General features: G+C 45.6%; 1 protein-coding gene across 2 annotated transcripts in view; it reads right to left on the minus strand.

The window, feature by feature from the left end:
* Positions 1 to 14746, minus strand: part of LOC135373116 (membrane frizzled-related protein-like) — a 608751-nt gene that overhangs the window by 32427 nt on the left and 561578 nt on the right. For both annotated transcript variants that reach the window (XM_064606387.1, XM_064606386.1), the window contains 3 exons: positions 11696 to 11849; positions 9486 to 9577; positions 4927 to 5082 (listed from right to left, as the gene is read on the minus strand). In XM_064606387.1, the coding sequence (XP_064462457.1) occupies positions 4927 to 5082; positions 9486 to 9577; positions 11696 to 11849 (402 nt within the window). The remainder of the gene's footprint in view (positions 1 to 4926; positions 5083 to 9485; positions 9578 to 11695; positions 11850 to 14746) is intronic.

Below are 14746 nucleotides of genomic sequence, written 5' to 3' on the forward strand. Positions count from 1 at the left end.
ACTACGTTTTTGTAACCGAAGAAAATGGCTAGGTAAACGATACGTTTTTACCTGAAGCAGGAACAAATTAGGAACGAAATTAAACGGGAATGTCCCTCGTATATTGTGTGAAAAGTATAAAAATTAAATTTTACCGCCCATTTCGTGGAGATGATCCGACACCTTTGCCGAGGACCTTCAGACCCAATTCGATGCATAGTCTCATGCCCACACCGCCTAGTGTGTGAAACCAAAACTTACCCAACCTCACTAAAGTGAGGATTTTAACCGAACCCAACGACCGTACCTATTGCCAGATGGCACCTTCGGGATCCGCTAGGCTTAGCGTTGCCGTGTTTCTGCTGCGCTAGAAGTGATTCAGATGGTGTTGTTCAAGTGCACACAAAAAGGTTCTAGACCACACAACTTTATAATTCTTATATTTTTAGATTCAATATATAACCATCTTTCACTTCTATACAATATTTACCTTTCAAACGCTTTCACTAAATTTTAAAAGCTTGTGGTCCCGGTAACGAACTACAGCCGAACGTTCTTACTTGTTTCCATCATGATGTTGTCTGTGCAATTATTTGTCTTTTTCATCAGGTGTAGTTCAGCCCTGAGTGCGGGGACATCAGGTGTTTCTTTTTCTCTTCTCATCCTCTATGATGAGCAAGGCAGCTGCCCGATTATCTTCAGGAAGATTCATGTTTCGGGAAATGCGCTCGTCAAATTATTCCTGGGCTGGACGCAAAAGAAGTGTCAGCAACTTTGAACTTTCCATCTTGATGATCTTCGGCTAAGCCTAATTTGAACGCGCGTAACGGTATTCGAAAAGCGGGCAGCCAGAGGTAACCAACTGAGGTAAAACACTCTTCAGAGGGCAGTGAAGATGAAGCGCTAAAGATCCAGTTAGAAACGCAGCAGGAACGGTTCCATATGCTGCCGAAAATGCGATTCCACATGAAAAAGGCAGTCTTACGACCTTCAAGATGGGGAACTCCCGTGAAGATTTCTTGCTGAAGCGCGCAGAAGTCGATGTAGTTAACTCCGGTGAAACATCGCCGCTATCCTGCCGACTGCTCCGTGTAAGGCCCGGGAAAAAGAAGAACCTGAAGCTAGCAATGATTGGCTGATTGGCCGCCGTCGATGCCACCCTCTCCCTCCCTTACTCAATGAAGTTGAACCAGCTCAAATGGCTCAGTGGTTAGCGTGCTGGCCATGTCATGTCGAGACTGGGAGGTACCCGGGTTCGAATCCCAGTACCGACTGTGCTGTCTGGGGTTTTTCGTCAGACGCTTTCAGGCATATGTTCGCACAGTTTCCTGAGAAGTCGGCCCAGGGCATCAGTCATGACGCTGATAACCTGTATGAGGCCAACAACGGCGAGTCCTTTCACCACCAGACAGAAAAGCACCGGGAGTTTTAAATACAAAGAACCGATGATAATTACAAGTGATCCGTTCGTTGTATTTAAAACTCCCGATGCTTTTCTTCCTACCAACATCTTTGGGTAGTACACCAACATGTGGTGCAGTCGCGAGAGTTTTCTGCGTGCCGCGTCGAAGAGCGCACGACCTCAACAGAGTCCAGGGGTATCAAAAAAGCTGACCATGTTGCTGGAAGTGCAAGAGTCAGCAATATTGCTCTCTCTCTTTTAATTGCCATTTCAAGATCTGAGGCTGATTTTAAAAAGCAGTCTGTATATCAAATGGCAGGACTATCGAGATGACACTGATTAAGCCCGACATCGGAAAAGCTATATCCCATGTGTCGAATAAACGTGCTTATAACGCTGGTCGTGATGGAGCATACATTCTTGACACGTGGACTTTTAATTATCGAAGAGCCGCCGCACCCACTGTGAGTGGCACCTTTCCATCATTCACACGTGCATTACATGTCAGCTACACTGCCTTTTCTCGATGCAGTTCTTGCCCACTAGGCCCTGCCTTTTTCCTGTCAGTCTCTCGTGACAAAGTGTGAAAAGACGCGCATCATAATAACCAGCGTAGATTGTAGCCAATAAATGCTGAATCACTCCCATCCAGTGATGTTTCTCTGTGTGAGTGATGTGTCACTCCCAGTGATGTTTCGTCCCATCATGAACCCCGTATGTATCGTGTAAATGAATGAGATTTTCAACAATCTCAGTGGGGATGTTTCGTGTGTTCCATGTTTGTAGCGCTAAACACTTTACCTCTCTCCGCGTATGTCATTACCAACGTAATAACGACGGAATACACTCTCCTGCGAAAAAGTGCCTGAAACGACGGTAACTGCCTGTTTTACCGCGTTGATGGGAACCCCTTCTTCCAGGAAGGTTGCACTATTTACTTTACGGCGCCTCCTCGGCCAGGGGGCGCCCTTTTGGTGGACGACTGATACTGGCTGGGAAATCCATTTAGCTTTATAGCCAGCTTTAAAAAAATGGATGTGTACCTTTTCATTTTTCTCACATCACTCGGTTTCAGGATTATGAGATGTTTCGTGCCCTTCAACACATTGTACTTACTTCACGATATCGTTGAAATAAAGATGGGTGCGTTAGCTTCAACCGGTCTAACGGCTACGACGACATGTTCAGAGCCTGACATCTTCCTTTCCCGCTCGAAATTATGTTCCATAAAGTGACACACATATGTATAACAAAATGTCTTCCATGCTGTGCTACAAGAAATTAGGCGCAAATGTGGTAAAGCTATTATGAAAGGTAAAGGTATAACAAATCCGTCTTGCTGATTGGCGTAACCCTTACATTTCTTTGGACACCCATGTTGACTAAAATATGTGACAGGCCGTTACTACCTGAGGCTGTCTCCAGGCAACAGCTTGCTTTCGTACGCACCGCCAGCTTTATCTCTTCAGACTCGCAAATGACAATATTTAAACTGCACGTGTATAGATTAGTAATCTTTAAGTGAAATCTCAGTTATCGCAAGAAAGGATATTTTTCATTTAAATAAATTTAACTGAAATCTCAGTTATCGCAAGAAATTATATTTTTTATTTAAATAAATTTAAATGAAACTAGATTTACTGACGCGGCAATCTTGACACGTAATATTATTATCTAGAATCACCAAACAGAAGGTTTCATTGGGAGCAGTTTCCAATTCCAATAGGTTGTCTGCAAAAAAGAAAAATCTAGGAGTACACCGGTGCCAGTTCCGTGCCATGTTCTGGAAAATACTAACATATAGCTGTTAACTATGAAAGTCCTAAACATAGTCCTAAAGTCCGATGAACATAGCTGTCCTCCGCGTGGCTTGCACGCTCACAGTGCTTCATTGCTGTGTGTACCATTCTGCCATCGTCGCACCAAGTATCAATTTCTCTTTCCATATATCCCTCACTGACAAATCAAGAGCAAAAAAGACCACCTCAGGTCTGACCAATGAACTTGCTCCAAGAAAAATAGCAATGACGGTAGTCTGTAAAACAGTGATGGCGACACGGCTACTTGAATTCATTTGTCTTGTATCCGCTTTAGGCAGCGAACAAGGCGTGTATTGTTCTGTCTGAAAAACATGTTATGCCCAGTAATACCGTTAGCATCCTCATATGAACTGCTTGCGACACGCTTGCACGCTTGTCCAAAATTAGCACCCTGTGGTTTATCCCATTTCAAATTTCAAGGTGTTGCAAGAAGGTTTCTTTTTAGTAAAAAACACGTGCAGCATATGGTCTTCCTTTAAATACAATATTGAAACAACACTGGCGAGGGCAACCAAGAAAATATGGGCTGCAGAACTAGTGACCGGCGATTCCAAACAACCGTGTCGAAAACAGTGCTGGAAAAGCTGTATAGTTGATTGAAGAGCAATTACACGCTTAGCTATCATATCTCTGCGTTAGAGGAACAGAAAGAGGAAAATTAGAGCGAGGCTGCCTATGCAGTCCCGTCGGATGTACAGCCCAAGCCTAAAAATAGAGTGCGTGTTAGGGCGTATGAACTGAATTTTACTTGTGAGTCACAGCCGCGATCATCATTCCGACAATATGTCTTGTACAGCGTCCCGTCCGTATGATCCGCTAAGGGTGCTGAACATTTCCATCGTGTGGCATAATGTAAAACCCTGAGACTAGGCATGTCTAGAATGTTTAACTATCAGGGCACATGCAACTCTAACAAAACAACAGCAACGGTTCAAGTGCGCCATTCTATCATGGGGTTTCAAATGATGGGGGTGATCAATTTATAACTTTTCAAACAACATATATCGCGTGCAACAGACACTGTTAATGTAGAACCTCTAACGTACCCTTAGTAGAGGATATAGCGATTGAAGAAGCTCTGAACAGAACGATGACAAGCGCTACCACCGGCGGTATGATAAAAATAGCGAAAATGGCACCACTCTGGGTCGTGGTTACAACATAAAACGTAAGAATGTGCCTTTTATTGACGCGTCGTGACAGACAGATATGGGCTAAAACAAAGGGAACGAGCAAGCACAGAAATTGTAGCACGCAACCGGATTGAGCAGCGTACCTACCTCTAGCTCACGTATATCTCTACGAAGCAGCAGTACCCGCGCAGTATACATTCAATAAACCGACACCTTCATCGGCAGAGACCCAGCCTTGCTCTGAGTGTGGTCCCGAGAGGCTTGTAAGATGACATGGACGCTGCAAAACCGCGACTTCGGCGACTACAGGCTTAAGCCGGACATCGCACGCAGAGCGCCTAAGCTCTACGGCAGCTCTTGTTGCACAAGGGAACTACGAACAGCTGATGAAGCCCGGAAAATCATTTCTCTAAAAGCACATTGAGCGGGCGTGGGTACGGCAAACTACAGCATACAAGGTCTGCTTTCAACTCTATCGCGCTAAAGAGGGCACTGCAGGAAGGGCGCGCATGCGTCGTGCGGTTGCTTGGTAATAGTCTAACATGTTTAACACATTAATAACTTGTACAAAAAAATTTAACGTGTTACTCACATTTGTCTTCGTCACTGTAGTCTTCTCCGCTGCAGTTCGGCAACCCATCACAGACGAGCGAACGGTCGATGCAGTACTGTCTCGTTTCTGTGCAGGACCTTGTCTCCGAATTCATGCAATACTGGCCTTTTGGACAGGTGTACTCCTTGCAAGCCCCTGTAGTAGTTACAAAGCCATCTCCAAATTCAACAGGGGTCACTTTTACCATTGGAAGCAACTCATCCACGAATACACTTCATTTTCAGTGCTGTTTTTCGAGTTCAAGGTTGTTGGGTTTAAACCGTAGGTGGACACAAGGTCTCAGACCAGCTGAAGGTACTCAAAATGAGCGCAAAAATGACGAGAAAAGCAAAAGTACGGAAAACCAAATGAACAAAAACAACACTTTATACTTTGGAAGCTAGACGATAAAACCTAGCGGTCGTGTCGGTAAAGACAGAACGCAGACCAATCCCTACGTACGACCAATCCCGAACTGCACATTGTCTCTCGCCCTTTCCACATATGAAGGTGGCAACGTCATGTTTTGCGGGGGCTTTCCATACACTATGCACGAGGACTATTGGAAAAAGTTACCTAACCTTCAGTGACGATACATTTTCGCATTCGATCTAGGAATGAATAAATTGTTATCCCGCAAGGTTGTCCACGACGCGGCTGATACACAGTTCCTTGTCTTCCCTTCCATCCCTTGTTCGACGCCAGCAACGTTTCCTTCAGTATTACTTTCAGCTCCACCAGCACAGAATTAAATGCTTCCAATACTGGATACGATACGGAGAAACGGGAACAAGTAAGCAGAAAACAGAAGCCTGTGCAAACGTCATTTCGTTGAATTAGCGAGAAAGTGACGAAACAGACATGGGATGGCTTGTGCTGAGCATTGCCTTCCATGCCTCATAGCTCCTTGCTGACCCTAGCACTCCTTCAAATGAATTAAAATACCAGTACTCTGTCGTCCGCCTTTGAAATAGTCAAGGTGAACACCACCGCCTTCGTGTAAGAACTGTCGTTTCGATTTAACAACGTTAAATCAGAACGACAGTCCCTACACGAAAGCGGTGATGATTCAGCTTGACTATCTCAACGCGGGACGGTAGAGTACTGGTATTTGAATGCATTTGAAGGAGAACACCGGTAATTAAAGTTGTCGTTGTCGTTTAAGTGATTTTTTGGGCACCGGACAGAAGAAGCGGCGCAAAACTCAGACGGTCTGGGGATAACCTCCTCTATGATGAGAAAAGTCCGAGTGTCGCAAGAAAACACATGTTTTCGTATCGTCCCTTCTACCTGTCACGCACCACTGAAGTATCATTTATGTGATCATCCGTTGTAACTGATCAACTTCCCTCTCTAACCAACATGAAAGCAACCGGCAGACATCTCGCATTCCATTATGACTTCAACGAATGTGCCCAGTGCAATGAACAACTGACCGAACACTTGAATGTGAAGGCCGAACGTGGCGTTCAGCATGATCGGTGTTCTTCTTTTCCTGAAACTTTTATACATAAAAAAAATGGCGTGGGAATGACGGTTTCATCGAGGCACGCGTTTTACAACACTACCTCAAACGATTCAGCGAGCGATTTCCCTTGCCTGACGAAAGATGCCACGCCGCTCGCAATACTGATCTTTTTCATACGTCACCGAATACAGTGTAGCGCTAAGTGGACTGCTAGTTTACAGCAACGTTTCCATACAGCTCACCACACGAAGCCAGAAAGCGCGGTTTTTATGGGCAACATGTTTCCCATCACCGGTACCCTACCTTTAATACTCCAGTCAGGTGGCAATCGCCTAGTTTACAACACTGATAGCAGCACCCCTCGTAGGAAGGTTGCATGGGGTTTCATGGGGTTTCACGGGGCCCGTTTGTTCGACCACAGAAAATGAGCGGTACGTACTCGTGGCCCACACTCTCAGAAAAAATGGTGGAGCAGTTATACCTTTTAGGAGGTAATATTTGTCGCATATGTTGTGGCTAAAAGGTTGCAAAGTTGTACTTGCTACCTCACTCTCTGCCACGAATGAAAGGGTTACCACTTGTGATTCGGTGAGCGAGGTGGACGTACGCCCGTTTGCTGCAATTTGGTTATATTACAACTGCTTTTACCACCCTTTTATACCCTTTATCAGACGCTATGTTGATCTACGTGGTAACTATAGATGTTACCACCTTTTTACACCTTTTTTTTTTCTTAGAGTGCACCAAGTGCAACGACAACTTGATTTTTGATTGAGGAGTTTCATGGCCTCTACTCTCGTTCTCTACCCCAACGCAGGCGGTCAAATATAATAATGAATCACCTGACAACGTCCAAAATTTTTCTTTGTGCTTTTAAGGCAGAGCGTTGGTAGGCTGGACATGAGCATGAATAAAGCAATTAATTCTGATATAGGGAGCGGCATGGCCGAGCCCAGTTTCTAGCTACTCAATCCCTTTTTTCCAAGAGTGCAGAAAGCGTTACTGTCATGCAGTGGTAGCAACCAATGCTCCGAAACTTTTCGCACACTTCCAAGCACACCAAAGATGCTCTGTCATCAGGAAGGAATGACAGCAGCAAATCACTCTACTGCGAAGGAAGCCGCCGTTAGTACTGGATTTCCAAACAGTACGTCAAAGAGGACGTGGAATTCGTAGCAGCCTTCTTTTGCAAGGTCACAAAAGAAATTGCTCGCACCCTTTATATTGCACACAGCAAAGCTACTCTGCCCGCTATATCTACAGCTTACAGAAATTATCACATCTATGTGTTTGGTAGGAGTGATAGGAGTCACTCTTAAGGAGTGATGGAGTCGAGCCGGCATACGACCCAGACTGACTCCGTCACAATTAATCACCTTCACCGCCAGCATTGTTTCATTCTGTCGGTTACTGATTCAATCCGTCAGCGTCACATATAATTTAGCATGAGACTGCGTTAGCTGGTAATGAATCTTCATCCAACTCTGTCTTGAACCTCCAATGTTACACTACAGAAAACGCGCGGCAGAAAATAAAACGATATTCCCGCGCACGTCTCCTTTTATGCCGCCGACAACAAAGCCTCGTGTTCGCGGCATATTGCGCTCGGGTCATAACTCACTCTTTGTTTGCCGACACACGTCATTTATCATTGGACCAGGATAATTCATGGGGCCGGCAACACGGCCACCTTGAAAATGGTTCGCTGAGATGGGCGACGTTCCTCCCAGGCCCGTTCATGAGGAGCACCGCTTCACATAATAGGATGACGCGCGCTCATGTAAACGTTCACTATGACTGCGAAACACGCCATTTTGTCTACCAGCATACCCAGTTTCAAATGAATTTCGTGCCATTCACAGCTCAACTCGAAACGTAGGCGAGATGAAAGCGACGCTTTAACGCGCACGTTATATCCGGTTTTACTGCACAAAACTGTACGCGTCGGCGCTGACAGCCTATACGAGCCTCGGCATGAAAACTGCGCTCAAGGAACTCATTTCTCGAGGGATGGTAATGGGAGGCACGCCGTGTTTTGATAGGTTGTCCCTCGCCCGCACTTTATGACCGATGTTTTCAACTTTGATGGGATAAGCCTGTGGGAAACCCGCGCTGCCCAGCATTTGCGCACACCCACGGAATTAACCGACAGCAGTTAAAAAGAAAGAAGAAATGAAAAAAAAAAAAGGGGGGGGGGTGTCTCCTCTGGAGAGGGCAGCGAGGCTTTGGGCGTGGAACTTACTTCGCTGACTTTAAATTTGCCTTACTTGTTTTACGTAATTAATTACATTAGCTAACAATTTAGAAATTCAAATATCGCACGTTAAAAGTGAAATTTCATCGCATTTAGCCAGAGCCGACTTGCTTTGATTTCGTTGCTTCATTTGAATTACACTGCTTTACTATCTTCCCGAGGTGTGTCAGCGACACCGATAGGCTCCCTTTACCATCGTCACACTCCACTGCAACAGCACAGTCTGGTCGCTGAGAAAGAGACGTTCTCCTCCGTACTTGGTACTAAAGTAGTGAAAGCACGCTTCGCAGGAGACCACAGAAGAACACACGCTTTCTCTCATTAACTTTCTAATTTGTAGAATGCAGTGTTCGTTAGAAAGGTCATCAAATACGAGTAGTGCACGCGGTATAGCTGTAAACCATGGTATAGGCATAACGTGCGAACGGCTAATGTTTGATACGAAAGTTCTGCACCATCACTTCTGTGCAGAAGATCACCGCAGTGAAACGGTAACGACTCCCTGCAATGCACCAAATGGGCTCTTCACGACGTGCATTGCATTGAATAGAACTGGAATTGAATGGAACTGGAGTACGTAAGTGTAGCTAGAAGAAAGGCTTAGTTACAGCAGGGCTTTCGTATCTTTTTTGCCTCTTTGCTTCCTTTGTTGCTATCTCTCTTTCTCTCTCTCTCTCTATGAGTAGGTGAGGGTGCTAGGTGGACTTGGTAAGGAACTTGTGCATGTGCATCTGATGAAATGCCAATGCAAACACACAGACAGCAGAGACAGGACACCTACCTATCTTGCTTGGATCACATTCAAGTTTAGCGCAAGAGCATTTCGAAAGTACTCACCGGTGGGCTCGAATGTCACAGCAGTCCACACCAATTTGAAACCTATGACTTCGCCTGGCTGTTTAATCGGAGAGTGTACCGTTGTTCGTAACCTTTAAGATAGAACAATGCGAAAAATTGTAATTTACTTCGAAACAAGGAACAATGCCAAGTTGTGAAAGAAAACTGACACCCGGGTCGTATTCTTGTCATCCGAATAATATCGAGCCAAAGAAAATAGCTCCCTGACGCGTTTCACCACTATTACTCTGAGGCTTACCCAACCCCATGGAGTGAGCTGACTATTTACTTTAGGGTACGTTATATATCCGTCTGTCAGAGCGTGTATTATCGGTTTTTGTACCTGATCACAAAACACACTCCTAGACCATCATTACTCCGAAACACACGGTTTTCTCTCCTGACCCCTTGAAAACAACAGTTCGGGACAATTATTGTAAAAAGGAGCAGACAATCTGAATAATAGTCTGACAGTAGGCTCCGGACAGTGGCCCTGTTCTCTTTGAACAATAGATGCACGTTCATTCTCATCGTTCACGAGGTGAAACAAATGCCCGTAGACGAGAAGGTTACGCGTGATCGTCTTAACACTTGGAAGGGACATCTGGAAATCCATTTATGAAACGGATACCTTCGCATCGGCTCACAATCAACCTTTCGTTTTTGTTCGAAAAATGCCTAGACATTAAATAAACAAATTTTAAATATGAGCGCTGCTTCGCCTGGCTCAGACGCCGTGACATCGGTCCCTAACATAGGTGGGCATTTTCCTGCGGCCTCACTCATCCTCACCTCACGAAGCACAGACTTTATTGGCCTCACTCACCCTCACCAAAGTTTCCTCACCAGTAACTAAACCTCAGTCGCCCTCACCCTCACATTCCATTTTAAATTTTGCCCTCACAAACCTCACCTCAGGGCATCGGGATCCCGAGAGGCCTCACCATCCTCATCCTCACATGCCTTCACCTCATGAGGGTCCTCATCCTCACGTGTCCTCACCTCATGAGGGCCCTCATGTCCTCACGGCGCTTCACGTACTTTCGTTTAATGAGGACCCACATGGCCTCACGAGTACTCATCTCATGAGGGCCCTCATGGCCTCACGAGTCCTCATCCTCACGTGCCCTCATCTCATGAGGGCCCTCATGGCCTCACGTACCTTCTTCTCATGAGGACCCTCATGGCCTCACGACCCCTCATCCTCACGAGCCCTCGCCTCGTGAATACCCTCATGGCCTGACGTGTCTTCAAGTCACTAGGAGGCACATGAGCCTCAAAAGAACTTTCCGTCATGTTCACATGACACGTCGGCGTTGAACTACTGTGTCGGTAGTTGGTACTAATGATACTGCGCGGCATTAAACTGTTTATAGGGTTTCGTGCTGTGCTTGGATAAATTTGGTAACAGTTGTTACTGTCACAGTGAGGTTTAACGTTAGTGTTTGGCATCAGCAAAGAGGAGACCGAACCCATCACCTCATCCGTGAGGCCCCTCACGAAAGGTCTCATTGCCTCATTCGTGAGGTCCCTCACGAAAGGCTTCATGGCCTCATCCGCGAGGTCCCTGACGAAAGGCCTCACAGCATTATCCGTGAGGTTCCTCACGAGAGGCCTCAAAGCCTCATCTGTGAGGTTCCTCACAAAGGGCCTCACGACCTCATCCGTGAGGCTCCTCACGGAATACGTTGTACCCTCACGTATTGATGGCCTCACGACGACTGGCCTCATGAGGGCCCTCACCTTGGGCCTCATGAGGGCAATGCCTCACGACTGTCCTCGTGAGGAACATTCAGCGTGGTCTAGCCTCACTCACCCTCACCTCATCGTCGTGAGGTGAGGGTGAGGCGTCTTCATGAGGGTCCTCATGAGTGAGGACGCCCAGCTATGGTCCCTAAGCGAAGGAATGAGAGGAGGCAAGGCGCTCCGTAACTCTATAGGAGACGGCATTTTTCGAGGTCACGCCCACATTGTATCTGAGGGAGTGACATTTTTTTCGTTTTTCCAGACTCCAGAGACGTAATTTCGGAATACTCTCAACATCACTTGTCTGTACTTTCACGTATTCCATAGAGTAACAATCGCCACTATTTTACGTGGGGTTTTTGATAGCTGCTCAGTGGTCCAGAAGGCATAAAATGACACGATACTTTCGAAATCGGATGCGATCGTCCCATTAAAAATAACGTCTGGGCATCACAAAATCTTACCTGACGAGGATCCTATTCCTTCTGGAGAGCTGTGTTTTTTCCTCCGTGTTTTTGTAATATTTAAGGTCGCCGCAGTAGCGCTTCAGCAATACTGGGTTCACGTCAAGGTTCGAGTAGCCGTCGTAGATAGCCAACTCAGCTTCGCCGCAATTCGCTGCGATCAAACAGAGAGCACGTCCTGACTGGCGTCCACATTGTAGAAATGGTACGGGAGAACAGCAGTATTGTGTTGAAAGCTGCGAACTTCGCGTTTGTTAAAACGATCTCGTCGTCTCACGTTTTGATGGAGTCACATGAAGCTGATATATAGTATGGTAATGGATTGTTCCTGGCTATAAGTACACTCTTAAAAATGAATTTCACCGCATAGCACGCTCCTAGCGAACGATCATCTCGAATGATATCGTTATCTGCCTGGTTTGTTGAAAACGGGAGGCGTACGCCTTTTTGTGACAATTATGAGCAGGATAAGTGTCCCACAGGGATTTCCCTACACCCCTCCCCGGGGGGTGTACACCCTCCCTGCATTTTTGCAACCCCCCCCCCCCCCCCCTGAAATTTCGCAGGTGACCCCACCCAGCTCGGCCACCAACACGTTCTGGTAGTGAGTCCGGCGCAACGAATTACATCCATGTTCTGTCAAACGTATGCTGTGGGACCACAGTCATGCAGATGATCGTACCATGCATTTCTCGAAAATCATTTCAGAGTGACTGTTCAATGCATATATTGCGCGCATATACGAGCAAAAATGCGTGCGGGCAGGCAAACTCAATGTGGATCATCAAGAACCATTTGCGCCCAACTCAATCAAGCAAGGTGTTCTGCTTTTTTCGTCTAACGTTTTCACCTTTGGTTGTTAGGTGTTCATTGAGCTTCGTGAGACAAGGCGCTAGTCTTTTTTCTTTGTCGGTCGCCATTATGCGTCTTAATGTTGAAATGTCGTTCATAATTTATCTATATTCTAATGTCCTGTGTTATAACGTAATAACATGTACAAATAAAACGGGAAAGCTGTGCACATATATCACCATTGTGCCACGATTCTTTCTGTGTCTAAGAACAATGCCGTAAGTGGAACCTTCACCAAGCATACCCCACCCACCCCTCCCCAGCAGTGAATTTCTGGAGAAATCACTGGTGTCACATGCTATGCGGTGAAGTTTATTTTCAAGAGTGTAGCGCGACAAGTGGTGACGTCGTTCGATTCTTTCTTGAGAACGACTGTACCCTTGAAATGACCGGATATGGTTATGCGTTTCATTGTACTATACAGGGCGTTTTTTTTACCCGTTACAGATTTAAAAAAAAACTGTGGGAGCAGCACTGATTCCAAGTTTGCTGACGGGTAACGCTGGCAAGGCGAACGACCCTGTACTAGTATGTAACTACTGGACGACTAAATCTTAAACTTCACTAATGATCCTTTTAATCAGATGTTATCACCAAAATGCGAGACAGTAGAATTGGAGCCGGCCAATATTTCAATTCATACTGTTTCTCAAAAATCCTGAAACGAGACTTGGAGATGTAAATCGCCAAACTTTGGTACGCAAGTCAGTCGATACCAGCACTCTATCTTCTCGACCGCAAAAAGACGGAAAAGGCGTTCGCGTCGAAAGACCACGTGTTTTGTAGTGATCCAGCTGATTAGGATAAACGCTGATGGTGCTGGACACACAGACCGACCGCTTTCTGGCCCAGATAATCTGAAGCAACGGTCGTTTGCGGTCGCGAGATGTCCGTAGTTCTGGTTTCTCTTCATTTGCGTACCGAAGTTTGGCTTTGTATATCTCAAACGATGTGCTCGCTTCAGGATTTTTGAGAATAAGGATGGACTCAAATAATGGTCGCCTGTAATTGTGCTGGCCCGCATAGTCGCGAAAGCATTCAAATAAAAATTCAAGTAAAAAAATCGGGTAATTAATTGTCCAGTGCACATCAGTACAGCGTTGTCGTCTTTGTTTCTGTATCGTCCTCGTCTCTCCGTGCACTGAGGGTTTTATCTTCTCAACTGTGAGTTACCAACCAGCCCAAGTTTTTCGGGTTACTTGCTCTTTCCTACTGGACGTCAGCCTGGCCGCGTAACACGCCCACAAAAATAGCTGTTCTCGCAGGTTTCTCGTTAAAGAGTCTGTCAAGGATATTTGAAAAGAAACTCTGTATAGCGCTGTCTTCCATCTAAAAATGTTTCAACCAACAATAAGTTCCGCCTTCAGTAGAGCTGTCGCTGGCTTCAAGAGGTATAGAGAGTATATATATATATATATATATATATATATATATCAAGAAGAGTATAGCTTTGCGCTCAACCCATTTCACTAATAGACCGCTTCATATTTTTTCCTGAAAACTTTTCGTCTTGCTTCTAATTTTCACATAGCTGTTACAATCTCATGGTCATGGGGACTGCTTCCATTTTTCATATTTGTGTCGTTACCCACGTCCGCCTTTACTTCTTTACAGCGAATGCTGAGTGTCTCTGTGTAAAAGAAGTAAAAAATTACTGTTCCAGGACAGCACGAATAATCTAAGGTTTCTCTTTATCTTTTTATGTGGCTACTTTCACTGGGGCGCTTCATTATGCAGTGAAAGAGCCCGCACTGTTCGGTTAATTATTCTAGATTTTTACGTATTTCATACGGACTTACGCGGGATACCTGTGACCTTCGTTGCCGTTCTAATCCTGTTCATCAACACTGAGTAACTTTCTCTCATCTCTGCAATCGACGAACAGAGGATACATGCAGCTAACTAAGACTATGACTCATGTAATGTTGTACGTATGAATGCAAAGATAGATATGAACCTCCATTCCAAGTGCTCCTGTAAAGAAGTTAATGGACACGTTCTCATACGGCTGGGACATCACCAGTGAGTCGATAGGAATGGCAGGAGCTCATGTGGCGTCATACTGACAGTTTGGTCAGAAACAACTAGGTGCTGCTACTCTGGATTCGGGGGTTGTTACCTGCTAGCAAATACAGTCAGTGCTACTAGGATATAGAGCAGCACTATACCCAGCATCCAGATGCACAAAACCAGCACTGA

Source organism: Ornithodoros turicata, unplaced genomic scaffold (genome assembly GCF_037126465.1).
Source record: "Ornithodoros turicata isolate Travis unplaced genomic scaffold, ASM3712646v1 Chromosome21, whole genome shotgun sequence".
Classification (NCBI taxonomy): Eukaryota; Metazoa; Arthropoda; class Arachnida; order Ixodida; family Argasidae; genus Ornithodoros; species Ornithodoros turicata.